Source organism: Hyaena hyaena, unplaced genomic scaffold (genome assembly GCF_003009895.1).
Source record: "Hyaena hyaena isolate Hyena2069 unplaced genomic scaffold, ASM300989v1 scaffold_168, whole genome shotgun sequence".
Lineage (NCBI taxonomy): Eukaryota > Metazoa > Chordata > Mammalia > Carnivora > Hyaenidae > Hyaena > Hyaena hyaena.
This window is the reverse complement of record NW_024080800.1, coordinates 1,711,647-1,739,611: the sequence shown is the minus strand read 5'-3', so window position 1 is coordinate 1,739,611 and position 27,965 is coordinate 1,711,647. Positions and strand designations below refer to the sequence as shown.

General features: G+C 44.5%; 1 protein-coding gene and 1 long non-coding RNA gene across 2 annotated transcripts in view; one reads left to right on the top strand and one right to left on the bottom strand.

The window, feature by feature from the left end:
• LOC120236987 overlaps nt 1-21,347 on the top strand; it is a 29,958-nt gene extending 8,611 nt beyond the window's left edge. Inside the window, exon 2 of the long non-coding RNA XR_005529826.1 lies at nt 21,088-21,347. This is a non-coding gene — a long non-coding RNA (uncharacterized LOC120236987). The remainder of the gene's footprint in view (nt 1-21,087) is intronic.
• Nucleotides 13,821-27,965, bottom strand: part of TACR1 (tachykinin receptor 1) — a 149,923-nt gene continuing 135,778 nt past the window's right edge. The window contains exons 3-5 of the mRNA XM_039240100.1: nt 17,406-17,556; nt 16,174-16,370; nt 13,821-14,179 (exon numbers count right to left, since the gene is read on the bottom strand). Coding sequence (XP_039096031.1) covers nt 13,888-14,179; nt 16,174-16,370; nt 17,406-17,556 — 640 coding nt within the window. The 3' untranslated portion in view covers nt 13,821-13,887. The remainder of the gene's footprint in view (nt 14,180-16,173; nt 16,371-17,405; nt 17,557-27,965) is intronic.

The following is a 27,965-nucleotide window of genomic DNA, read 5'->3' as shown; positions in this document are numbered from 1 at the left end:
TACATCATATGATAAAACGAACTTGAGCTCCTCACAGGACTTACAGTCTAACAGTGATACAAACTTAAAAATATCACATAAATAATAAATATTTGCAAGTGGAGATAGTGTCATGAAGAAAAAGAACAAGATGGTATGAGAGAAAATACTGATGGAGATCTGTTTGAGGGGGAGGCCTATTAATGTTGGAGGTGTGGAGAAACATTTACAAAGAAGTATCATTTAATCAGAGATTTGAGGGATCAATAGGTGTTGGCCAAGCAAAGAATGAACAGTTCATTAATGACTGGAAACCTCTTTGTAGAGGTCACTTCTCCATCCTCAGGCTTGAAATCATGGACAGAAATGATTTATGTGGCAAGATGATCTTTGCATAGTTATAATGCTTTTTCTTTAAAAAAATTTTTTTTAATGTTTTATTTATTTTTGAGAGAGAGAGAGAGAGAGAGACAGTGTGAACAGAGGCGTGTCAGAGAGAGAGGGAGATAAAGAATCTGAAACAGGCTCCAGGCTCTGAGCTAGCTGTCAGCACAGAGCCTGACGTGGGGCTCAAACCCACAAACCATGAGATCATGACCTGAGCTGAAGTTGGACGCTTAACCGACTGAGCCACTCATGTGCCCCTATAATGCTTTTTCAAAACTTGTACAATTATTCTTCTTCCAAAATTAAATTGGGTAAAGCTGGTTCTGATCTATTTTGCTTGAAATTTATAGTTAGGTATTCAGATTTTAGATTGTGTGCAAACTCATGTATTGTTACCTTTTGATGAGGCTTATACCTTGGAATTCTCATAAACTAGATAATGACTATGTTGTAACTTACAGTAATTCTGGGAACACGAGGGTTAAGTAGAATGGGACATGGTTTATAGATGAATTACAACCCTGTTTATTAGAAGACCAAGTTCAAATTAATGTTGAGTTGCCTTAGAACTAAATTAAGATTAAATTTCATATAAGGTCAAGAATGGCTTCAGAGCTGCCTTGGTCAAATAGCCCTCTTGGGAGAGTGGAGCCATCTGAAGACATAGAATTATACAGATTGTCACGTACAGTCTTCTTGGAAACCATTCTTTCTTCCATTCTTGATGGTGCGCTTCATATGGGAACTTAAAAGGGTACATGTCCCCAGGCTGGTGTTTCCCAAAGCTTGGTCCCTGAAACACATGTTTCAGAATCAGCTGTAGATTTGTAGGCCCCACTCCAGAATGACTGAAACAGAGTTTCTGGACAGTCTGCAATGACTATTTGAAATCTTCTATATGCCTCCCCAACCATTAGCTTTTAACCCTGTTCCCCAACTTCTTGCCCCATTACCAGTGATGACCCTGCTTTCTGTTTCTTAGAGAAAATTGAAGCAATCAGCTAGAGAAATTTTTCTGATATCCTGCTTTCAAATCTCCTAACCTACCCTCTCTCTTTGTCCCCCATCTTCCAGCTGTGCTCTCTGCATGCCACCCTCCTGCTTTTCCAGAAATTGTTTGCTACCAATTTTCTCTTCTCTCTCCTATGCATTGAGTGCTCCTCAAAAAGATCATTCTTGGGACCCCTAGGTGGCTCATTTGATTGAGCGTCCAACTTCAGCTCAGGTCATGATCTCAGGTGGGTTTGAGCCCCGCATCGGGGCCTGGAGCCTGCCTCGGATTCTGTTTCCCTCTCTCTCTCTGACCCTCCCCCACTCGCGTTCTGTCTCTCTCTCTCAAAAAATAAACATTAAAAAAAAGATCATTCTTGTAGGCATTGAATTATGTCCAAGTCTCTTCTATTAAACAACGAATACAAATTAAAAATACCTTCCTTGGATCCACATTCCCTCTAGTTACCACCTTCTCTTCCTCTTCCTCTAAACTAGCCTTAAGGTCTGGGTCTCTATTTCTTCATCAAACATTTCTTCCTCAGCTCACTGCGATTTGTTCATCTCAGGACCCCACTTAAACAACTCTTGCTGTAGCCACCACAGATCTTTTCATCAACTAAACCCTCTGGGCATTTTCTATGTTCCCTCTTCTTCAATTTGTTCACAGAATTCAACATCACAGAATCCTTTCCTTGAAACATTCTCTTTCATTGTTGGCTTCCTAGATACCATATTGCCCTGTTGTTGTTTTCTTTCTCTCAGCACAATGTAACTCCTTTTCTCCCCAGCTATTAAATGTTGCAGTTGAGTACCCAATACTATAATACTTGGCAAGCTTATTCATGCTCATGGCATCAAGTTTCATCTATAATTGACTTGGAAATCAACGTCCTTGGCCCAGTCTGCTCCCTGAGCTCCAAATCTGCATATCCAACTGCTTGCTGGATATCTCCTTTGCTGTCTCTAAGTTACCTCACACTGAACATGTTTAAGATCAAACATGTAATATTTCTGCCTGCCCTCTTTTCCCAAGCTGATATCCCAGTGTTCCTTCTTTCAGTAAATGGCACTAGCATTAAACTAATCACATGAGTAAGAATCACCAAATTCACCCTCGAGACCTCTTCTTTCTCCATAACCAGTGAAGCCCATCAATAAATAAATATTTCTCATATAGGCTACAGATTTCTCAAATCCATCCCCTTGTGCCCATCTCTTCTTATTTGAACCATAGCAATCGCCTCCTAATTGGTCTTCCTGCGGCTAGAGTGGTCTTCCAAAAGCAGATTGATCCTATCACCTCCTAAATCTTTTGCTGGCTTGCTTTGCTATAAGGCTGAAGACCATAATGCTTATCAAGGCCCATAAGGGTGTCCAAGGTCCTCTGCCTCCTTCTCTTCCAGCCTTGCCTTCCTCTGTGTCTTCTTCTTCCAGCCAGGCTCATGGGTCTTGTGCTTTCAGTCCCTCAAATATGCTATAATCCCATCCATCACAGACCTTTCTCCAGGCCATTCACATACTTGGAATACTCTTTCTCTCTTCTTTGTCTGGGTTACTCTTACTCCGTAGGGCCTCACTTTCTCAGAGAACCCATGCTCTTAGGTGCTGGGTCCAGTTACTATGTAACAGAATCTTTCTCTAATAGCTCTTATCTCAGTTTTTAATTATGCCTTCTTTCATGGGATTATTTGATCAGCATGTCTTTCCATTAGCCTGAAAGCTGCTTGTCAATAGGACCCATGCCTTTTTTCACTCATTGCCTCCCTGATGCCCAGCACAGGGTCTGGTGTGTTGTGGGAGTTCCAGGAATGAATGAAGAACTAGGCATGGCCAGACCTGAAGGAAGCTTCATATTGCTTGTCACAGGATCATCTAGTAGCAAAGCACCAGTGTGGCTTCTTTGGAAATTACTCATCATCTGTGAGGAAACATTTCTAGGAATTCAGTAAATGTTTGTTGAAAGGGTGAGTTTCAGGGAAGCTCACTATTAACCCTGCTCTGACTATGTAGCCAAGAAAGGGCATCCAGAGATACTATATCCCAGCTCTCAACCACATGCCAGGTGCTGCCTCTGCATTCACAATGCAGGAGCACATCACATTGTCTATTATCTAAAAAGGGATAAAATTGGAGATAGCTATGGTTTATAGTATCTTTACTTGTAAAAAGAAAATATATCCAACATCTGCCGCTTTTGTCTTACTTATATATCAACACCTCCCCCCACCCCCACCCCCCCCACACACATTGAGCACATAAACCACGTTGCTCTGACATCTAGACTCCTTCCTTTGCTTGGATATGAATCTGGGTTGAACATAAGGGGAAAGTTGTAAATAATTGAAAAAAATCATAAAATTGGAATGAATGTTGAGATTGTATAAAAATAAAGTGCTTTCCCATAAAATGGTCTGGGAATTGTTTTAGAATTCAGGGAAAACAGTTCCATCCTGAGCTGGACACAGTTCAACACTGGGGCCTCCCAGAAGTTGGCAGCTATGGCACATGTCTAGAAATCTGGGAAGTAAAAATTCTGTACTTTAATTCTGATTTTGCAAACTTGACTGAAAGAAGACCAAAACAGGGACAGGAGGTTGGTGGAGGATAGTAAGCTACTTTGTGCTAGAGGGACAGTTTTGGAATGCTAGAAGGAAACACTGGGAATGGGGACTCAGACGGGCCAAAGGTGAAAAGTGGATTGAGTTGTAACCCCCTCTTACATCTCTACCCATTGTCCCTCTCCCCTCTGTGGCACTGACCCTGGAGCCTAGCTCTCAACTCCTTCTTTATCCCAGTTCTTTGAGAGCCTACTTTGACTAAGTGAGGCAAGACTGTGTGTTAGGACCCCCCTCCATTCACCTGCTTATAATTCATCCTTTCCTGTCAAAACCCCTTCTCAATGACTTTCCAATCTGTTTTCCGTTTAAGTTTTGTCTTGCCCAGTGGTTCCATGGGCCACCTGCATCACAATAACTGACATGTCTGTTAAAATGCGGATCTACTAAGTCAGGATCTCTGGAAATGAAGTTAGGAATCTAGCTCTTGATAAATTTCCTAAGTGATGTTTAATGCCCCTTAGGGTTTGAAACAGTTTACTTCGTCCCTCCAGTTTCCAACTTCTACTTCCTTTACTTGGGTATTGAATTCATCTTTCTTTCATGACTCAGCAATCCTGTGGGCAACGATCTGGTTCAGGCTGGCCCCAGGGAACCCTCCCCTTGTGCACCATTTTCATGACCAGTCCAGTGGTCCCTACCTCTACCTCCAATACCTAGCTGATAGTCTGGCCTGATAGGACACAGATTTTTAAGTTGTTAGTTGTAAACGTAAGGTGTTATCCTTCCTCATCCCTTTATCCTCCAGAGAAATGCATATCTAGGGAATTCTGTGCACCCAAGGCTAAATGTGCCAAGATTAATTACAGCTGGAAATCCTTGATAAGCAGTCTTCAAATCAGAGTTAGAACCTGGCCACATACCACACATAATTGTAAGAATGACTACAGAGAATATGAGGACAATTTACCCTTTGAAATGTTTTTCTGATGATTTAATAGGACTATGGAAGTTTGCTGCTCCTAGAAGCACCATCTCTTGAATTAGCACTTTGGCCGTGTATTTGGGCTATTTCTTCCAGCTTGGGCTGTGGCACTTTTTAAAGGAGAGAGGCCTAGGAATACAGTGAATGACAGACAGCAGAGGGTCTTGCTTAAGACTGTGGGCTTAGGGCGGAGTGTGCCTGGTGGCTCAGTCAGTTAAGCGACCAACTTTGGCTCAAGTTATGATCTCACAGTTTGTGGGTTTGAGCCCTGTGTTGGGCTCTGTGCTGACAGCTCAGAGCCTGGAACCTGCTTGCGATTCTGTATCTCCCCCTCTCTCTGCCCCTCCTCTGCTTTCAGTCTGCTTCTCTCTCTCTCTCTCAAAAATAAAACATTGGGGCGCCTGGGTGGCTCAGTCGGTTAAGCGTCCGACTTCAGCTCAGGTCATGATCTCACGGTTTATGGGTTTGAGTCCCGCATTGGGCTCTGTGCTGACAACTAGCTCAGAGCTTGGAGCCTGCTTCGGATTCTCTGTCTCCCTCTCTCTCTGACCCTCCCCTGCTCATGCTGTCTCTCTCTCTCTCAAAAATAAATAAAATGTTAAAAATAAATAAATAAACATTAAAAAATTTTATTTAATAAAAGACTGTTGGCTTTGTAATTGGGCAGCTCTGAGAGTCAGTTCTAGCAATGGGATCTCAAGTAAGTTATTCTCTATGCCTCATTGTTCTCCTATTAAATTAAGGCCAATAATAATATTGATTTCATGGCATGTGAAGATGAAACTTGATAATGTACATGAAATACTTGGCACAAGAGATCCAGAGTGTAATACTTGTTATCATTGTTATTGTCTTTATTATTACATTTGAGTTGGGAGAGGGAAGGAAGCAATTCTGTTCTGCTTTTCAAACCCTCTAACTTATCTAGAGCACACATTTCTACTTTCACTCACATGCCCTTTTCCTCTATCAAACAAAGACATCAGGGATATCATATTCTGTTCCCCTTCTCCCGCACTATTTTGTAAACAGATGCAATCCAGGTAACATGAATAACCCAGAGCCAATGGGTCTCAAGCTTTAGGGGGATATATAGAAAAAGTCAAGGGCTATTCACTCATCCTGCCTTCGGGATAGTTGAGAGTAGGTTTATGCTGGTGCAAAAGCTCAATGTCCTCTTCTTTTTGAAAAATTAGCTTACAGAATCATGTCTTGTTCATGCCATTGGACCCTGAAGCCAGTGCAGTATGAGATGTCTCCCAGAACACACAGAATAGGGTGTGGGTCATCCTATTCTGCCTACTCTGGTCACCCTTTTGAGAATTTATTCCCAGTCCCTTAGGAGACATGGGAACTGACTTCTGTGTGGGAAATCTGCAAAGATTCATGACAATAATCTGGTAGGGGTAAGAAGTTGCTGGGGCTTGATGCTTCTGATCCAAGGCATCCAGTTCCAAATCCAACGCCAGTGTAGATTGAAGCCAAGAGTGGCCCTGATAAACCTAAAGTATCTGATGCAAAAGAAATGCTTCCTATTTATTCCTAATTACCAATCAGGTATTGCCCTAGATGGGCATCTGAGCTTGCCCAGCCACAATTTGGCATCAGCAGCAACATGAGAAGCAGAGAACCTTACTGTTTCTTAAAGAGAGGACCTTGCATGGCATCTCTAGGTGGGCTGCTCAGAGACTGTGCCCTGCTTTCTGCATATCTCTGGGTGGTAGGCATAGCCATCCATTGATCTTCACCCACCACTATGACAGCTCCCACTGGAACATGAGGACCCTTATGAGGCATCTGGGAGTTGGCAGAATATACACCATGATTAGGAATGTGGGGTCTTCATTGTGGAGCCCCACCATTGGCTCCCACGATAAGACTGGGAGTTGTCCTGGTGGGAGCAGAAGCACATGTGACTGTATGTCCATAATGACAAGTCCCTTTTTCCAGGCCCCATATATTCTAATGTGTGTCTTCCTTTCTTCAAATCTGTAACCAAGAAAATCATGGAAGCACAGGAAAATCATGCTCATGGCATTGATTCCTAGGCCACTTCAAAGTGAGTTCCCTACAAGCTGGATATATATATAAACATAAAACCTTAGTGTTGGGTACTTCATTCATTTGAATCTTTAACCTGTGCATTTTTAATAGAGTGCTCCAGAGGGCAGCAGAGAGCAGTCCTGTGGCACCAATGAGGAATCTGGCCAGAGGTGGGGCTAGAGGTGGTGGTAGTCATATTCTACTGGGACTGCTGAGGGACTGGCGTTTGATTTGGGAGGATTTAAAATTAACAGTAGAAAGGAAGATGCATCTGATAAGGGAGTGAAACTTCACGACCTTAAAAACTTGAGGGGTTTTGGAAGTGAGTCATTGCAACGGGCGAACATTTCCTGTGTGATTTTGTGTGCACTGTCACCAAGGAATACACTGGGCTTAAGACTTTGTGATCTTTTAGTGACATTTGGTGAGGTGTGGCATCAAGTGTGCTTTCTAGCATCTCTGATTTGTTGTTCCTCCCACTGGGCTATGGTGAACATCTGTCTGTCCCTCTGGACTCGAGGGTAGAGACCAAGTGCTACTGAAATTTATATTCCCAAATCCCCAGCAGGGCACTTGCTATGTCAGGGGGGCCAGGCAAATGTTTAATGGGATGAGGTTGAATTATCAGCTGCCAAATCTTGACAGGTATAAAATAAACTGAAAAGGTCTGCTTCCTGCTTTGAGAAAGTGTTTGGGTTGTCCTCAAATTTCTGAGACCAAAGCAGAACCATGATCATAATCATCCTTCACGGCATCTGTTTTTGACCATATGGACCAATTCAGGTGGCTGCCATCTTTAAGAAATAGTTATTGCCCCATAGGACTCTTCTGCCAAAACAAATACCTCTCCAGGTGGTGGTTAAGGAACAAGAGGGCAATGGGCATAGATCAGCAAGGAGCAACCTAGTTCAGAAAGAGCTTTGTGGGCAGTGAGCATGCACTGCCTTGCCCTTCTTCTTCACTGTGTCTGGTGGTCTCTTCATGCACCAGTGTTCTCCAAATCCGTATGTTGCCATGATTAGATGATGACACTGGAACTAGGCAGCCCTGGAATTTGCTGTTCTTCCCTCCCAGCCTGGAGGCTGGGTCTATTATGTTGGCTGCTTCTTTTAAGTATAGGGACTAATTCAGGAGTCCTTTTCTGAGAGCATCTCAATTAAGGAAAGTGGATGAGTGGGAGGTGGGGTGAGGGGATGAGAGGAAAGTGTGGGTGGGTGGGTACATGGAGTGGGCACAGGGGAATTTGGGGAGATGGGAAAGGGGATTTGTGAGGGATGGTCATTCTCACTATCACACCAAATCCTCTCTTTATTGATGAGTGCACCAGGAAGGCATCCAGAGTAGTGGCATTAAAACCTAGATATTTCATCGTGCTTTGTGAGTTCGAGCTCCGTGTCGGACTCTGTGCTGGCAGCTCAGAGCCTGGAGCCTCCTTAGATTCTGTGTCTCCCTCTCTTCCTACCCCTCCCCCACTCATACTCTCTGTCCCTCCCTCCCTCTCTCTCTCTCTCTCCTCTCAAAAATAAACATTAAAAAATTAAAAAAGAAACCTAGAGATTTCAGCAGGGAGAGTGCCAGGAGAGGGCTTCCACGGATGGGAACAATGTTGGAGTAAAGCATGGAGAACAAAAGGAAACTGGAAATAAAAAGAGGCAGGAAGAGAGAAAGGACACAGGTGCACGCAGTGCAGAGCACCTGGGTTTGGATGTGTCTGCATGAAAATCTCTGGAGCTGGTGTGATGTGTACTGCTACCACGCCATGTGAGAGTGACAGGGAAGGGGCAGCCTCCCATCAAGCTCATGTCAATGCTGATACCCCGTTGGCCTTGCTTCTAATCAACAGCCTGTTCTTCTTCCTGGCTGTGCTGCTTGAGAGGGAGGCCAGGATCAAAAGTTGCTCCCGCTTTATGTTGAATTTGGTGAGTTGAGATATTCCCTTTAATTGGCCTCATTCCCCTTCCTCCCTGTTTTCCTGAACTGGATACAGATAAATGAGGGCATCTCAGCATACTATGGGGGTCAGGAAAGCAGTTTCTACAGCCAGATGCCCCCCTCACCTTTGAAGATGAATGAGGGGAACATGCCTGGTGTGTCCCCACCTCACCCACCTCTGCCTGGGGTCTTGACTGAAATCCCCCCCTAAGCTTCCAGAGCTGAGGAGATCTGTGCACTCATGTACCCTCACATACACTCATACTCAGTAAAAGGGATTGAGACAGTCCCTGGGGGGTGTATCACCACAGGCAGCTGTAGCTCCAAAAGCCAAGCATCTGCAATGTGTATGGGGGCCACATGTGCCTACAGGACTAAATGAAACATCTTTTCTTTCCACGGGAAAATCCATACTCCATAGCTGGTGTGATTTGTTTGCACATGACTCAGGTTAGTCCTTCTTCACCTAACAAATACTCGTCTTCCCATAGAGAAGGATGAGTACACCCCTAAATCATAAAATTTGGTGTTTTTACTGCCATGGACATCTTTAATGATTTTTTACAGCTTTAACTCGTCTGAGCATCTGTGGTGAATTATGACTTTGTTCCAAAGCAGTTTCCAGTTCCCAGGAGCTGCTCTGGTTCTCCAGGGTGGTGTATACCTGTCACTGTGCTCTGATGGTCTCAAGGCTGCTCATCCCTTGTCCTATAAACACTATCATTTCTCTCCTTCTCTGGAGAACAGAGGGCGGCTTATTTCTTTAGGCAGGATTCAGGTTTTGCACCTCTTATTACATACACGCACACAAACACACACAGGCAATGTCTTATATATGACTTGCGGAAATCTTGAAGCGGTTTGTGGATCCCCAGAAGCTTCTACAAGAATATCAGTTTAAAGTGTTTTGATTTAAATGGAAACATTTTTAGTATTTGCATCTGATGCTCTATATGTTGGGTAACTGTCCATATTCTCCTCAAAAGTCCCTCTTTCAACGTCTATACAACCTTTGTCATTGCAAGTCCACTGACAGCTCCCCTCACTCTTTTGAGAGAGGTGCCTGAGAGGTGAGGTGGTACACGGTGGCCCCAGGAAGTAGGAGACAGGTTGCCAAGGTTCACAGACATTACCATTAAGGTTTTGAATTCTGCCATTGGTTTCCTGGCAGTGTTTTTAAACACAGGGGGCAGGACCAAAGCTCTGGTGGCAATCATGGGAGTCCCAGCTCTTATGTCCCTTCAAAAAAGAACTGGGGGTGGGGGGAATCAGCTAGCAGCCTCCCACTGCAGTGCCTCAGGACTTACTGTAGGCTCAGATGTAGCCCGCTCTCTCCCAGGTGAGTTTCCAGTGACCATGTGTGGCAGGGGTGCCAGACCTGTCCATTTATGCCATGGGACACCTTTTTTTTTTTAATGTTTATTTATTTATTTTGAGAGAGAGAGAGAGGGAGCAAGCATGAGTGGGGGAGGGGCAGAGAGGAAAGGAGAGAGAGAATCCCAAGCAGGCTCTGTACTGTCAGCACAGAGCCTCACATAGAGCTTGATCTCATGAACTGTGACCTCATGACCTGAGCTGACAACAAGAATCCAATGCTCAACCAACTGAGCCACCCAGGTGCCCCTCTATGGGCAACCTGTGGTGTTGTTGGGCCAGCTGAGCCATCACAGCTGCACCATGGTCTGAGGCTCTACCTGCCCATCCTTCCCACCCCCTTTCATCACAGATGTCCGATCTGTGCTATGCTTCAGGCTTCTCTTGCAGGCTTTTGCTTCCTCTCCCCTCTATCTTTCCCAGGTGTCCCTCCAATAAATCTCTTGTATTTCTAACTCTGTCTTGGTGTCTGTTCTGGGAGGATCTTCATGGACACAGCTCTGTTCACAGGTGACATTGTTGGGCACTTCACACAATCCCACCTTACCTTCCCAGATCCCTACCTGCAAACAGCCCCCACAATTTGCCAACCCATTTTGTCACAGTAAAAGTCTATTGGGTATTAGGTTCCATCCTTCTGACTATGCAAGTTAGTAGGGTTAATCAGACCACCCCATACAGCATACTGTAAGGTGCTGAGGTTCCCCAGCGATGAGACAGAGGCATGAGATGGTCAAACATATACTTTATTTCTGTATGGAAATTCTTTCTAGGATCCCAGGCTGGATAACAGAAATTTCAGGAACAACCCCTGTCTACTTATAGACTCTTCTCAAAAACCAGGTCAATGAGGCCAGCTCCTGAGTTCCCTTTTCCCAGGAGTCCTCTTAGTCTTTCCAAAAGAAAGGACATTCCAGTGTTTTCAAATCCCGGTGGGAGTGGGGAGGACAAGGATTCCTGCCCTTCAGTTCCTCCCAGAAAGGTCTCCCACCCACCCCTCAAATCCTGTGATTTGACTGAGTCTGTGATCTATGTCTCAACTCCTTTCTGTGATGAAATGAAGAGGATGAGGATTGGCACAGCACAAATAACACATTGACAGCAACTGGATCCCACGTTTTGGAAGTAACATAACAAAGATGGCCCCATGATGTCTTATATTCTATTACTACTGAACACTACACCAAGGAAAAACACTCTGGAGATAAACACAGGGTGGCACATTTCTATAAAAATGAGACCCATGCACAGTGCAAATCATGGTGTTTCTCACACATGGGAGCTGACAACATTTTAATAAGTTCAGTGGAGAGTGGGTTACAGGAAGGCTTGCTGGGCTTTCTCAGTAGAATGTTCTGCCATATCTGAACCAGTCAGGACCATCCAATATTCTCTCATATTATGTGTGGTGCTGATGCTGTCCAACCACATCCTTCCAATTTCCTTGGTGGCTCCCTTTGCAATGATCTCAGTGAACTCATTGCAGAAGTCTCTCTGAAGGTGCCAGCTTTTAGCTTGATTTTCCACGTTGAGGGTGGGTCTTTTAACTCCTGGGGAGAATGTGCTTCTCAGCTGCCTCCATGCCTGATGGGTAGTCTCAACCCGCTGGGGACAGGTGGGCTAGCCACAAACCAGTCTGGTAGGTTCCTCAAGATTAGAAGGAGTTTCCTGCTCCCCAGCTTAGGGCTAAGCACAGAGCAGGTAATCAACAAATCCTTGTTGAATTCTTCTCTCACCTCTTCAATAGAGAGGATGTTCCCAACTCCTAGACACATTTCTTCTTGGTATTTTTCATAATCATGTTGGTTCCTTATATACCCCTCTGGAATGAATAACATGGTACAGATTTTATTGGAAGTATGACTAATGCTTTGGGCATTGATCATTTTTTTGCCCCTAATTTATGTCTTTCATTCATATATCTGCCCTGAGCTAGCTTTATTTAATTTATTTAATCCTCCCCATGCTTCTTTGCAGAATATGGCTAATGGGTTATTCTGGCATATTCTGTTGCTATACAACTTTCTCAGGGCTGCTAATGTCCTGGTAGGGTTATAGCCTGCATGGCTAGTAAAGGCTATAGAGCCTGTAGGCAGCAGTGGTCTCCATCAACACCACAAATGCAGCACACATGCATCCATTCTTCAAACCACAAGGAAGACATTCATAGATGTTGCATGAGACTTCTGCTTTCAGCCACATCTGGACAAAGCACAATCTGAGACATCAAGAAATTGTGTGCTCACCTGCTGGAAACCTCAAAGCTTTACTGAGACCAGAAGGATTGAATTCATGGCTCTTGGTAGACTGACTGCCTTGTGGGTTATCCCACCCCTTTCAGACAGGAGGCCAGTTAAGCCATGGGGGCAGAAAGGGAGATTCAGAGAATCTGAAAGGAAGATACAAGGTGGCCTCTTCCCACAAGTGGAGCTGCAGGGTCCAGCCTCCTTTCTCACTGGACATCTGAGTGCATGCCTCATGCTAGAATAAAGCTAAGACTGCATTAGCACCCCTGCCCTCAGATACCCCAAAAGCCCAGAGCAGGGAGCCCACATGTTTCTCTTCCTTGATGGCATCTCCACCTGTGGAACTTGGCCTGCTAACACCTGATGGAGAGATGCAAGGTTTGTCATGTCTTTGGTCTGTCAAAGACCAAAACATTCCAGAAGAAGAAAAATACTCATGGTTTTAGGATAAATCAGAGAATGTTTGATATGGATATTGGCACGTTTTAGCAGTTGCTGCTCTCCAGGAACTGGGTAGTAAGTCACTAGATGTTTGAGACTATTCTTTTTGAGACTATCATGTTAAAACAAAAAAACTCATACAATCCTTAAACTACTGAATGTTAAAAGGAATACTCAGGTTATCTAGCTCAGCCCCATATTTTACAAATAAGGGAGGGGAAGCTCAGATAGATTAAGTATGGCATAGGCCTCCTGACTATTGGTCAGTAGCAGACATTAGCTGGTGTCGGTGGACATATTCTGCCATACTGGTTGCTCAGGACAGTCCCTGGGGATATAATGCAGATGGACCTGAGGCTCTCAATCTAAAGAGGTGTTGATGCACTAAAATACTGAGGTCCTTAAAGGAAGGCATCCTTGCTTCTTTTTCATGGATGCTTAGAAGATGGAGTTAAATCTTTCATTTGGATTTTATGTGGTCCCTTCTTTTGTTTACTCTGACGAGTAAAGGCTGATGTGATATGCTCCACCAGCTAAAGGAGAATAATCTGAGCACGACTGTGGACTTCACTGAAGTAAGACGGGGGCTCCAGGTAAATCCAGGTGCTGCAGGATTCATCCCTAAGTGAACCCCCACATACAACCAAAGTTAATTTTAGAATCATGGAAGAGATTTAGGGAAAATCAAGTCCAACCGTGCCATTTTACAAGCCCAGAGAAGTTCAGTGATTTGCCTTGGGTCACACAGCATGGGGGATATCAAACTCATGGAAGAATCCAGTTTTTCTCTTTTTTAAACTCAGGATAGGATGTTTTCCCTAAAACATTCTGCCCTTTTTTACAAACCCCAGTGGTAGGGTATTTCTGATGGTTTCTAAATCAAGACATTATCCATGCATGAAGTGAAGCAAGACAGAGATGGTGGTGGCTGCCCCTGCTGAAGATCTGCGGTCTAGGAGAGCATGTTGGAGTAGAAGCTGAAGCTCTCTGTCATGGTCTTGGAGTCGCTGCGAGAGGAGCCGTTGGACGTCAGGTCCACAGATGAGGGTGTGGTCTTGGGACCATCTTCCAGCTCCTCCTCGTGGGCCCCCACCACCGTGGAGACTGTGGTCTCCAGGCGGCTGACTTTATACATGCTGCCCTGGGTTTGGAGGTACCGGGTGGATTTCATCTCAAGCCCCTCGTAGTCACCGGCACTGATAAAGGGGCAGCACCGGAAGGCATGCTTGAATCCCAGGCGGAACCTGGAGAGAGAGAGCAGATGGGAGAGGTGACCCTTGGGGACAGCCTGATTCCAGAAGGTGTTCTCCCCACTGTATCAGCGTTTTAACACATGGACATGCCCAAGTGTGACTCTCTGTTATTATTATTAGTATTATTTAAAGTTTATTTTGAGAGAGAGAGAGAGAAAGCGCTAGCGCAGGAGGGACAGAGAGAGAAGGAAAGAGAGAATCCCAAGCAGGCTCCATGCTGTCAGTGCAGAGCTAGATGTGGGGCTCAAATCCATGAATTGTGAGCTGAAATCAAGAGTTAGACACTCAACTGACTGAGCACCCAGATGCCTCGTTATTATTTTTTATACTGACAGCTGGGAATGTTAAGGCCAAAAAGATGTGAATGAATGTCAGTCATCAAGGTCCAATACAGGACTAGACCCCAGGTTCATGTGAGATGCATGTGTTCACTGAGGGTGACCACTGAAATATGCTGCCTCCATTGGTACGGGGTCAGCTGACTTTGGATCAATTCAACATTAACAAAAGCATTCACCAAGTGTTTACTCTTTGTATGGTACTGTGCTAGTCACCAGGCAGTAAAAGCACCTGTCAGGACTCCTTTCTCTCAAGTAGACTGCTGACTGAGGATGACTTCAATCACATCCCTTCAATGTGTCTCAGTTTCCCTGTGTGATAAACAGGGAGAATCAGCCTTTACTTAAAGACAAACTGGGATATTTAACACAAGAGTGTTTGGGCAGGTCATCAGGCTCTTTGAAGGAGAATGAATCAGAGTTAAACTAACAAAGAGCATGTGGAATGTTCAAGAGAATGGCTGCCACTAAATTCACAGTACCTGAGTGTATCGTTCACAGAAGGCATTTTATAGGCTGATGATTGAAAGCTATAAAGACTGTGCCAAGCATTTTATTCCTCCTCCCCCCTCTCCCCCCCCCCCCCCCGCCACACACAGAGCTTGCAGTGGTGCTCCAGGTGGTAGACTGGGCTGCCACCATGGCATCCCAGCCCCGTCTCTCAGGACTCTGGACACCGAGCTAAATTCCCTATTGCTGACCACCATTCCTTTTTATTATAAAATATATTTTTAATGTTTATTTATTTATTTTGAGAGAGTGAGCACAGCAGTGGAGGGGCAGAGAGAGAGAGGGAGAGAAAGAATCCCAATCAGGCTCTACCCTGTCAGTACAGAGCCCAATGTGGGGCTTGATCTCATGAACTGTGAGATCATGACCTGAACTGTAATCAAGAGTTGAATGCTTAACCAACGGAGCCACCCAGGTGCCCTGATGACCACCATTCCTGATGGGGTCTCTCTTCTCTTGCTTGTCTGAGTTTGGCTGCTTCTGCCAGAACAACTCTCCTGATCGGTGTGACTGAGTAAGGGCCTTTCCAGTCCTTATTCCTCTTTGCTTACCCTGGCCTGCTGGAAGAAACTGGGTGAAGCTGTGCAAATTGTACGATGAGATAGAAGAGGAAAGTGAGAGACTAGTGAAGGGAAGAGATGCCTGGTGGAGAATGGTATTCTACGGCCATCCTTCCTTCTCTGTGTGTACTCTCTCTGGCTCCCCCCAGCTCTCTCTCTGCATTCACAGCCCCCTGTGCATGCATCCTTAGGGCAGAGGGAACAAACTCGCAGGCCATGAACCAGATCCAGTTTGCAGGCCTGTTTATATGTATCAATTACAGAGTTTTGTTTTTTTTTTTTAATGTGCACCTCCACCCCCACTAACTTAGTTGCTATTGTTCAAAGGTCGGAAGACTTCACACAAAAGTATGGATATCTGGTTCCTCTTGGAGAAGAAAAACAAAGTCCACTTTGGGCTCATAAAGCTGCATGGCAGTAATTAGTAGGGATGGAGTAGTGTGGTCAGTTTTTGCTATAGTCCCTCTCACCCCCTCTTGTCTCACAAAGGTTTTGCTCATTTAGGCTGGCTGCTTGGCCGCTATAGAGACAGATGATCTTGTTGCCCCCGGAGAGAGAGTGGGGATGAGGTCCTCACCTGTCATTGAGGCAGCAGTAGATGATGGGGTTGTACATGGTGGAGCTCATGGCCAGCCACATGATGGCCAGATAGACCTGCTGAATAAACTTCTCCAGGTAGAGATCAGGGTTGATGTAGGGCAGGAGGAAGAAGATGTGGAACGGCAGCCAGCAGATGGCAAAGGTGCACACCACGACGATCATCATCTTGACCACCTGGCAAGAGGGTGGGGCAGGTGAGGTCAGCGCCACAGCCACCTTTTCTCACGGCTACTTTTTCTCTCCTCCCATGCCCTCAATGCACACAGTGCAGTATGCAGTGGGAAGGGTCTCTGATAACCCCCTTCGAGGAGGAGACAGGACCATTTCTATGCGGTATTGAAGGACTTTATGTCAGTAGTTCTCAGAGTGTGGCTCTGGGACCAGCTTCGTAACCACCATTGGGGAACTTTTCAGAAATGAGAATTCTTGGACCCCATCCCACACTTACCGAATCAGAAACCCTGGGGGAGAGACCCAGAATTCTGGTTTGACAAGCCCTTCGGATGACTCTGAAACACACTCATGTTTGAGAACCTCTGTGTTATATCATCCCTCTGGGCAGTGGCTGGAGCAGCCAAGGGAGAGCAGACAATGACCCAGGGGGATGGGTGTTCAGTGGGAGGAGACCTGGGAAGGAGGAGGAAGCAGCAAGGGCAGGGGGTAGGGGGCGGCGGAGAGGAGGGACCATGGCAGTAACAGGGAGGGAGGGGCAGGGACGGATCTGGACAGCTGCAGCTAGGGAGCATCTGATGGTTAAACGGGGTTTAAAAGCTTTTTATAAATAGTGAGTGATGTAACCCACTGTTTCTGTTCTCTATCACATTTTGTTCCTTTTAATACTTTTTGATGTTTGAACCAAATAAGTGTATTATTTTGTCAAAAATTAATAATAAAAGAGGACTTAAGAACTCTTCGAGGCTTTTGTAGTTAAATGTGTGTGTGTGTGTGTGTGTGTGTGTGTGTGTGTGTGTGTGTGTGTCTTAATGGCTTGACAGGTTGCCATTGCTCTTCAGGCAGGAAAGAAGTGGCTCTTGCCTATACAGGCAGGCCTTGGTTACAAATACAACGAAGAAAGATCCCCTCCCTCCTCTGTCCCACATGTCCTCCGCTCCCCTCCACTGTCCCACAGACCCAGGGATGTTTTGTGCCTACTGCCTCCCTGAGGCTTGTATGTTTGCCAGCCTGGCCCTGGGCTTGCCCTTTGCTTACCTTGCGCTTGGCAGAGACCTGCTCCTGGTAGCGGTCAGAGGAGTCCCCAGGGATCTCGCTGGCCCACAGTGTGATTCCCACTACAGTGTACGCATAGCCGATCACCAGCAAGGGGAGGAAGTAGATCAGCACAGTTACGCAGATGTGGTACCTGCAGCAGGAAGGATGGGAGGGGTCAGTCTAAGTCTAACAGGGGTGGTCAAGGCTACCAATTACCTTTCTCAGCTTTTGTCATTAATGAGCTTGGATGATAAAGCACAGCAGGGAGGCTTGCCACCTGCATTGGAAGGTTGGTTGATGTATGAATAGATAAACTAGAGAAGACAAATCTCTTCAGTTTAGGTTTTTCTTGTGGACTTTTTCCATAATAGAGCTTCCTGTTATGAGAGATTGTAGAGAAGAATAAACATTGATGAAAAGGAACTGAATCTGTTGTATACTTATGACAATTTTAGTTGATGGTAAGTTCAATATTCCTTACATTCTGTCTCCAGAAAAAGGCAATCTTACTCTGCATTAATAGAAGTATATTCTCTAGAATGAGGGAGGTGTTTGTACTGCTCGGTTCATTCCAGTCAGATTATATGTAGGCTGGGTTTTTGTGCAGGAGTGTAGACAAACTTGTACATTCAGGTGAGAACCACTAGGTGGTTGGTGAGCTCTCATTCATTCTACAGGCCAAGTGGATTCACAGGTATAAGAATAATTAGCTTGGAGGAGAGAAAATTTATCCTAGACCTAGGATTAGTGGGTGAAAACCACGAAATATAAGCGAGTTCTAAGTCTGGCCCTTAAACATATATCTGCAGATGGAAGCTTCCTGGGGCCCTGAGTTACAACTTGCAAGACAGGTACCAACTGATTTGAGTTTGACTGGGACATGGGCAGGAAATAAGCTTTTGCAGTATTAAACCACTGAGAATTTTTTCTCCAAGATTCTATCTAAATTCAAGTTAACACAGGGGCGCCTGGGTGGCTTAGTCGGTTAAGCGTCCGACTTTCGCTCAGGTCATGATCTCGCGGTTCGTGGGTTCGAGCCCCGCGTCGGGCTCTGTGCTGACTGCCAGCTCAGAGCCTGGAGCCTGTTTCGGTCTGTGACTCCCTCTCTCTCTGACCCTCCCCTGCTCACGCTGTCTCTCTCTCTCTCTTAGAAATAAATAAAACATTAAAAAAATTTAAAAAAATAAATTCAAGTTAACACATAGTGTAGTATTGGTTTCAGGTGTAGGATTCAGTGATTCATCACTTACATACAATACCCAGTGCTCATCACAAGTGCCCTTCTTAGTACCTATCACCCATTTAGCTCATCCCCAACCTTTCTTCTCTCCAGCAACCCTCAGTTCTCTGTAATTAAGAGTCTCTTATAGTTTGCCTCCCTCTCTGTTTTTATCCTATTTTATTTTTCCTTCCCTTCCCCTATGTTCATCTGTTTTGTTCTTGAATTCCACATATGAGTGAAATCATATGATATTTTTCTTTCTTTGACGGACTTTTTTCACTTATTTCACTTATTTATTCACTTAGCACAATACACTATAATACACTGTTGTTCCGTTAACATCATTGTAAATGGTAACATTTCATTCTTTTTGATGGCTGAGTTGTAAATATGTACCACATCTTCTTTATCCATTCATTAGTCAGTGGACATTTGGGCTCTTTCCATAATTTGGCTATTGTTGATAAACTACTGAGGTTTTGATGTTTGTTGCAACAATGTAACTTATTCTATTCTGTTTAAAGCAAGTGTCCTTCTAAGTAGGATGCTAAAATAATTGTTTGAATTTTGAGAAGGGACATTTTTTTTTTAAATGTTTTATTTATTTCTAGGAGAGAGAGAGAGAGCGTTAGCAGTGGAGGGTCAGAGAGAGAGGGAGTCACAGACTGAAACAGGCTCCAGGCTCTGAGCTGGCAGTCAGCACAGAGCCCGACGCGGGTCCCGAACCCACGAACCGCGAGATCATGACCTAAGTGAAAGTCGGACGCTTAACTGACTAAGCCACCCAGGCGCCCCTAGAGAAGGGACATTTTTCTCAGGGAGTCCTTCGTACATCTGGCTAGTTACAGCCCTTTTCTCCTGTTGTGAATTTAATGGAGAAGCTCAGTCTCTTAGTAGTAGTAATAATAGTGGGAATGGCTAATATTTTAGGGAATTCACTCTAGATCACTATGTTGATAATAATGTTAATGATAGTATTAATAGCCTAAATGGTCATTAGATTTTATTTAGTGAAGAGCACAGTACCATGCACTTAACTACTATTATTCTTATTTAGTCCTCAAAACAAATTATTCAGCAGGTACTATCATAATCCCATTCTGTAGATGAGGAAACTGAAGTTTAGAATTTAGTTAACTTTCCCAAATTCACAGCTGGTAAAAAGAGGAGCTGGGATAAGAAGGCAGGACTGTGACCCCAGAACCAGCTTTTTGTCACTGGAGAAAAGTCATCCAATGATGACTCTGTTCATGCTTGTTCTCTGAAATGATTTTTTTTCCAATAAAGAAAACCCACTTATTCACTTAATTTCTCTTTATCGGTACTGTGTTTTCAGTTATTTCTTTGCAAAGCCCCACAGTTTTACTTATTCAGCTTCCTCTGAATATTAAAATTTGCAACTTGGAAGACACTTGAAGAGCTCTTAAATAATGCACAACAGCTTCAGCCAAGCAGGGTGCTGAGCATATACATTTTGGCAGACAGGCTACTCCAATAGCCTCAACAGGCTGTTAAGGTTCCCCTTGATTGTTACCTCCTCTGGGAGCCTCTGGGTTCTCCAGTCACCATGGCAATGAGTGCATACTGAGTTTCCTGCCTGATCTCAGCCTCTCCCCCTGATTGCTGTAGTTACCACTTGGAGATAAGGGGAGAGGGAGACCCTGGGAAACTTTAGGCTGCACCTGCTTCTCTTCCCTGGAAGAATAGTCCTGCCTTATGCAAACAAATACGTGGCTGGTGATCAAAACACATGAATTGAGCTTTGTGGGGCCAGTGCCTCAGAGGGCCGAACATCCATATGGGAGTCAGGGACCTGATGGGAGGACACTGTAGTCCAGTCACCTGTGCTCTTAACGCTGGACCAGTGGTTCCCAAACTTGAGCCAGCTTCAGACTCACTTGGGGGGCTTGTACGAACACAAAGTGCTGGACCTCACCTAGACTTTCCCACCTAGCAGATCTGAGGTGGGCCTGAGAATCTGCTTTTATAACAAATTCCCAGTTCATGCTGCTTCTGGTCCAGATTCAGACTTTGAGAAACACTGTCCTAAACCAATGGTTCTCAAGCCCAGAATCACATGAGAATCACCAGGGGAGCTTTTAAAATGATCATTGCTCAGAGACACATTTAATTGACCCTGACTGTAGAAGCAGGAAACCACGGCTGAGAAAATTTCCCGAGTTATTCTGGCATATGGTTAGCCCTGAGAAGCACTGTTTCAGGTCCAAGTCTGCAAGCCTGTTGGAACCCCATTGTCTGAGATTTTATGACTTCACTAAAGTGTGTGGTAACCATATCTTTTAGTTTCTGTATCTGATGCTTTGAGTTCTAGGGTCTTGTTGACCTGGAAAGGACTGTGCCTTGCCTTAGTTAATTCCTAGAGATAACTCTGCTGGTGTGCCTTTCATATACAAGCTAACCAACCCAGGGCCTCTACTCCCCACCCATTTGTTTTCTCAGGGGCTCCTACACTGTGGGATGCTATCCAGCTGCCATGATCACACCAGAGCCACTTCAGACAGGGGCGCAGATCTTATGGAAATGACTCAAACTAGCCAATTCTAGGCCTGTTTACCCTGCCTCACCCATTCCTTCTCTGGAACACACAATAAAAGCTTTCCTGAAGTCCCCTATGCTCTCTCTCTGCCTGTAGCCCTGCATGGCGTATTTGTCCCTTTGTCCTGGGAACTATGAGTAATAAACTGTCTTTTCAATGGCAATCATGTCCTCATCTGTTGGCCTCACCATACTTGAATAGAATATAAAATCTACACTTTAAAACAAAGTACCCTGTGGAAAATCACAGATCAGACCATTAGGAAAATGCCAAGCTGAATCAGTTAACGTAAATTATCAGCCTCTATTTTTTTTTAAAGAAGGAAAAGCAGTTTTCTTACTTATTTGTAAACAATAAAAAGTATGAAATTAATTTCAGTTAAAAAGTACTATAGTCAGGTAGGGCATTAATTTGTCCATTCCAGAACGGAGATAATTAAAAATAACATAAGAATATGACCCAGCAGGGGCGCCTGGGTGGCTTAGTCGGTTAAGCGTCCGACTTTCGCTTAGGTCATGATCTCGCAGTTTGTGGGTTCAAGCCCCGCGTTGGGCTCTGTGCTGACTGCCAGCTCAGAGCCTGGAGCCTGTTTCAGTCTGTGACTCCCTCTCTCTCTGACCCTCCCCTGCTCGCACTGTCTCTCTCTCTCTCTCTCCTAGAAATAAAAAAAAAAAAAATATGACCCAGCAATTCCACTTCTAGATATATACCCAGAAGATTTGGAAGCAGTGGCTCAAACAGATACCTACACACCAATTTTCATAGCAGCACTATTCACCATAGCCAAAAGGTGGAAGCAACCCAAATGTCCCTCAAAAATTGAGTGGATAAACCAAATATGGTGTACACTTGCAATGGAATATTATTCAGCCATGAAAAGGAATAAATTTCTAATACATACCACAACATGGATGAACCTCGCAAACATGTTAAGTGGATAAGCCAGACATGAGAGGACAAATATTGGATTATTCCACTTAAATGAAATATCTAGAATAGGCAAATTCATAGAGACAGAAAGTGGTATAAATGTTACCAGGGGCTGGGGCGAGGGATTGGGATAATAGGTACAGAACCTGGGATAATGGAAAATTTCTGGAAATGGATTGTGGTGATGGTTGCAACAATACAGTAAATATAAAATGGTAAATTTTATGTTCCATATATTTTATCACAATAAATTTTAAAAACTCATGAGAAAATTCTAGTGATGCTGGGGTCTTAACATCTCCAGATGAGTAGTTTTCTGCTCCCTCCAGGAGCCCCTCAACAATCTCCCCTTCTAAAATCATAAAAATCCCCAAACCTGTAGGTTCAATTCTTGGATGGGATCAAAGGTTACATGTATCCTCCTAAATCTTGCTCAAATAAATCCCTTTTCCATAGAAATGGCAAATACTTGGGGTGCCTGGGTGACTCAGTGGGTTAAGCATCTGACTTTGGCTTAGGTCATGATCGCTGTTTATGAGTTTGAGCCCTGCATCGGACTCTCTGCTATCAGTACAGTGCCCACTTCTGACCCTCTGTACCCCTCTTTCTCTGCTCCTCCCCAACTTGTACTCTTCCTCTCAAAAATTAAAAAAAAAACACATTAAAAAAAGAATTGCAGATACTCAATCCAAACAATGTCCGAATTATTAAAAATTCTAAATGACTCTCCATTAAAACATTTTTTTTTTAAATTTCTAAATGACTCTAGGTCAAATGAATGAAATTCCATCATTAGAAAATATGAAAATAAATATGTTTCTTCCTCTTGATACCTTCTTGGAGAAGCTTGACCATATTCTTGTAGTTAATTGGAGATAATCCTGTTTCGTAATTTTTTAATTTTTGCCAAAATCATTATTTTAGAGAACCAGTCAGTGGAACTTCGTGTAATCCTATGTGCAGCTTCACGCTATGTTTTGACTCTCCAATCTGGTATTTCCTAGGTTCCTGCCAGGCAGGGTTTTATCAGCTCTTAAGAGTTAATTTCTTCCTTGGGAGAACAGAAGAGGGGTCAGGGATGCATCTGAAGTGAACCAGAGAAAGGACCAGGAGTGACAGCAAGAGGCTGTGACAGTAGGAGTGGCATGGTTCCCACTTGATGAGCTATGTCCATGGATTCAGATCATTAAATTCTGCCAGTGGACTTCCCGGTACTCTAAGAAGTCAAGTGCATGCAACAGTCTCCCATCTTTGTTCCCTCCAGGTCACCCCTCTAGAAGGGGCATACTTTATAGGATAAACTTGCTGAATACAGACTGTCACCCCAAATCCTGCGGATTCGCCTGTCCTTAATGCTGTAATGCTCACTAATCCAGGTTTACTAACGTCTTACTATCTGGAGTCGCTCGTTGTTCAAGCACCAACAGCTCCAGTCTCTGAAATAATCCTCAGCATTTGAAATCAGATAGTTGGTTTTATTAAATAGTATCCAGTGCGTCTTCTAATGCACTTCATGGAGGCTCTAGGCGCCCTGAGGTGGGGGAGGATGGGGACCGAGAGGGCAGAGGTCTGGGATTCCTGCTCTCACTCTAATAAGCAACTCTGCTTTGCTGGGTTTATACGTGGCTTTCTGTGGATCAGGTTGTTAGGTGGTGGTGGTGGGAGATTTCAGCTGTCACAGAAAGGTGGATAAGCACTGATGTGTTCATGCGTTCACCCTCATTCAATGCGCTAACCTTCTCTACAATTTCCACACCTGTAATCAGCCCCTTACTTCTTGAATACCCCCTGTGACGTGCTGCTCACTAGCTATAAAGCCAGCTCCATTGTCAGAGACGCAGATTCTCAGACCTCACCCCTGATGCACCAAATCAGAAAATGTGCGCTTCAACAAGACTTCCTGGTGATTCATGTGCAAGTTCCAGTTTGAAGCACAGAGCTCTCAATCTTGGCTGCACACTGGAATCGCCTGGGGAGTGCTGAAAAATTCCAATGTGTGGGTTCCAGCCTCAGCTTCTGATTTAAGGCTGGCCTGCAGTGCTGCCTGGCGTCCGAGTTTCAGAAACTCTCCAGGGGGTTCTCCTTGTGGCTGGGGCTGACAGTCATCGTCGTTGAGCCTACTGCTCCTGGAAGCTGCCACTGATGTCGTTCCTCCTTAAACTGAGAACCTATGGCCCGGTAGCTTTCATTACATCCTAGCTCATGGGCAACAAGCTGAACCCACCTCCTGGAATGGTCCTGCCAACTTGAGGTGACCAGGAACACACCTGTCCCTGGAGCCATCTTGGCATCTCGGACTTGTGGGACCACCCCTCAACAGACACGAGCTGAGCAGCACCCCCTTCCTGCCCTTCCTTGAGCCGCCCTCAGGCTGTTTCTTCGAGTACAGTGCTAGATTCCTGCTGGACTTTTCACTTCCTTCAAAAAAATTGTCTTCTTTACAGATAAATGTGGTTTCTTTGCAGTAAATGAAAAAAAATCCATTTATTTCTTCATTCACTTTCACTTCTAGACGTTAGACCAAATCCCAAAGCCCTTGGAGTCCTATTGGAGACAGAAAGAAACTGTAATCTACTAATTCATAAATTCTGTGGCCCTGTGTGAAATGTCCAAGCCTCTGTTCTCATCACCAGGAGCTCAGTCTTGGGGGGACACAGAGAAGTGCCAAAGAATGTGACATAGGAAGTGACTGCCAAAGAAAAAGGAAGTGACTGACAGCGGTTACCTCTTTAAGTGGAGTGGAGACACTGAGACAGGTGTTAGGGGCCTTTATAAATATATGTGAAATATAAAAAATATATACATATGTAAATAATTTTTAAAATTACCCTGAACACAGTAGGCATTCCGTTACTAAGTGCATGGAGAGTAATGGGAGTGCAGAAGTGAGACTCTCAACCAATCCAATTAGGGAAGCTTCCTGGAGGAGGTGTGCTTGGCCAGGCCCTGATATATGTGCAGGAGGTGGACACTATTAGTAGTGAAAACAGCAAGTGCAAAGTCACCAAGGGAGGATATTGGCACGATGCCATGCTATGCTGTGACTCGGACTGAATGGAACATGGCTGTGTGAGGAAGTATCAGGAGACTTGGCCAGAAAGGTAGACAGAGGCCAAATCATGAAGTGTATTTTATGACACACTGGGGAGTTTATAATGAATTCTGAAGTTGATGGGAAACCACAAAATGGTTTTAAACAGGGGGGCTTGGATGGAGGCAGGCAAGGCTAGAGGCACCAGCCTTTAGGATGCTGTGTGAGGTTCCAGGCTGGAAGCGACAGTGACCTGAGCTAGAGCCATGGCAGACTGGATGGATGGGGAGGAGAGGAAGGCCCCAAGGGATGCTGTGGCTGGGAGGAAAAGCTGGTGGCCTTGGCTGCCACTGGGCAGTTCAGCTGGATCTATGGCCTGTGTGAATGGGGGAGAGTGAGGCTGACTGTTGCAGGTATGGGCAGGAGGGCAGCCTCCGGGAGGAGGAGGAGGCTTGTTAGGGAGGTCAGCAAGTTGATGTTTGGACATGCTGACCTTCAGAGCAGGCAGTTGAGTGTCTGGATCTGGCTGGAGCTAGGACAAGAGGCCTGGGTGGAGATTAGATTTGGAGCCCTTGGGTGTTCCCAAACCCTGAGAAGATGAGAGGAGAGAGGAGGGTAGAGGCCCACATGAGGGTAGAAGGGAAGGAGGAGGGTGAGGGGTGGGGGTGGGGTGGGGAGAGAGAGTCCAGGGGCTGGTGGAGCCTACCTGTGGGAGGAGTGTTGGGAGGGCAGAGGGTGGGATGAGTACAGGAACTTGCTCTGCAGTTTTGGAAATAGGAGGTCATGGGCAGATTCCATTTTTGTGGGGTGGTCAGCGATGGCTAGAGCAGGTGGGCCAGCTGATGGGGAGTGAGGTGTGCAGGCAGTAAGTGGGGACTCCATTCCTAAACTGCTGGGTCACAAAAGGCAGGGAGCAGGCAGAGGCCAGAGGAAGACATCTGCATGGGATAACAAAGCCCCCATGTACACTCCCCTGCTTGTGACCAGTCCACCCTTGGATATAGTGATGTGAGGACATGTTCTTCTCACTGTCCTTCAGAGAGGGGCTGGGATCATACTTCCATCAACTGCATCCAGGCATAAGCTTGGGGCAGAAATGCCCCCGAGTCATCCTCTTTCAGGGTATGCTGACTAATCAAGGCAGATGCTCAAGTGTATTCATTTAATTCATGGAAAAATTAGGTCCCCCAAGTTCCTACCCCCAGTGGCTCAGCTTCTGCCAGTGAACAAAACAGGGAATAAAGCGTATGTTTTTCTGCAGTCACTGTCCAAACCACACAAGTCAGGATTTTGATGTGTTCTTCTCCAGGCTCCTTTTTATATTTTATCTGCTTCATTAGATGGTATGGTCCTTGGAGACAGAGCCCAGTGGTGTTCCTCTTTAATCACCCTTGCAGAACTGGCCCCAAGGAAATGCTTCATAGAAAGATGTCATTTCAGGCTTGGAAGGACATTAGAATTCTCACCTGACACCCACATCCAGCAAGAAGCCCCCCTGAGGGCACCCTCTACAGGGGGGTCGAGCATCTGCTTGAATGCATGTCCTGTAGGCACAGAGCCCCAGGCCTGAGCATTTCCTACTTCTTCATTTTTTTCTTTTTCTTTTCTTCTTCTTCTTTTTTTTTTTTTTTGAGAGAGAGAGAGAGAGAGAATGAGAATGAGCACACAGGGTAGGGCCAGAATGAGAGAGAGAGAATCTTAAGCCCCGTCTTGGGGTTTGATCCCATAAGAACATGACCTGAGTTGAAATCAAGAATCAGATGCTTAACTGACTGATTGAGCCACCCAAGCACCCTGATTTTGTAATTAATAGTTTTCTTGCTGCAAGCACTATATATTCATTGTGGATTTGAAAATATAGACAAGCATTAAAGGAAAACTTTTAGAAGCTCTTGTGATCCCATGACCTAGAAATAAATTCTCATAAAGTTGCATCTTCCTATACTGATCTGGACATGCATGCTCTTATTTGTACATACGTAAGTATATTACTTCAAAAATAACACTGTGTCATAATCATCTTTTTATGTCAATAAATCTATTCTATAACAGTGTTTCTAACAAGTGTGGTGGTGCCCTATGTTATGGAAGTACATGGGTATTCAGCCTGTCTTCTAATTGGGACATTTGAGTTATATAAAAAATTTGTTGATATTTAACTGATACTGTAATTAACATCTTCAATACATATCTTCACTCTCATTCTCATTTCCCAAGCATTAATTAGCCAGAATTAAAATATTCTTCAAGGTTTGGTGTATATTGTCCCTCTTCAGAAAGTATCTGCTAATTCATGGCCTCTTCTGGGCTTTCCCTGTTTCCTGCACGGTGGCACTGGGCATTGGGATGTCTGTTAGTCTTTGACAACACGATAGCTTACTTTTAATAGTGTTGATTCATTATAAGTTGAAATTTTATAATTATGCTTTTTGTCATTGTCATTTCTTCTTTTCCAAATTGACTGCTTGTATAATTCGCTCAATTTTACATGGGAGTGTTCATACAGTCCTTACTAATTTGCGAGAACTCTTTATGGCTTCTGTCTATCATATTATACTTAGAATTACCTTTTCAATACTGAAGTCATGAAAATATTCTCCCCTGTTTTCTTCCAGTTTATTTATTTGATTATTTGCATTGCAGCTATTCAGTCCATCAGGGATTTATTATGATTAGTATTATGATAGAAGCTACCACATTGTTTTCTTCAGTAATTGTCTACAGCTTTCCCAGCTATTAGATATTGTGTCCTTTCCTTGCTGATTTGAAATTGCATTTATACCTTATACCACTAACATGTATCCTTGGCTCTGTTTTGAG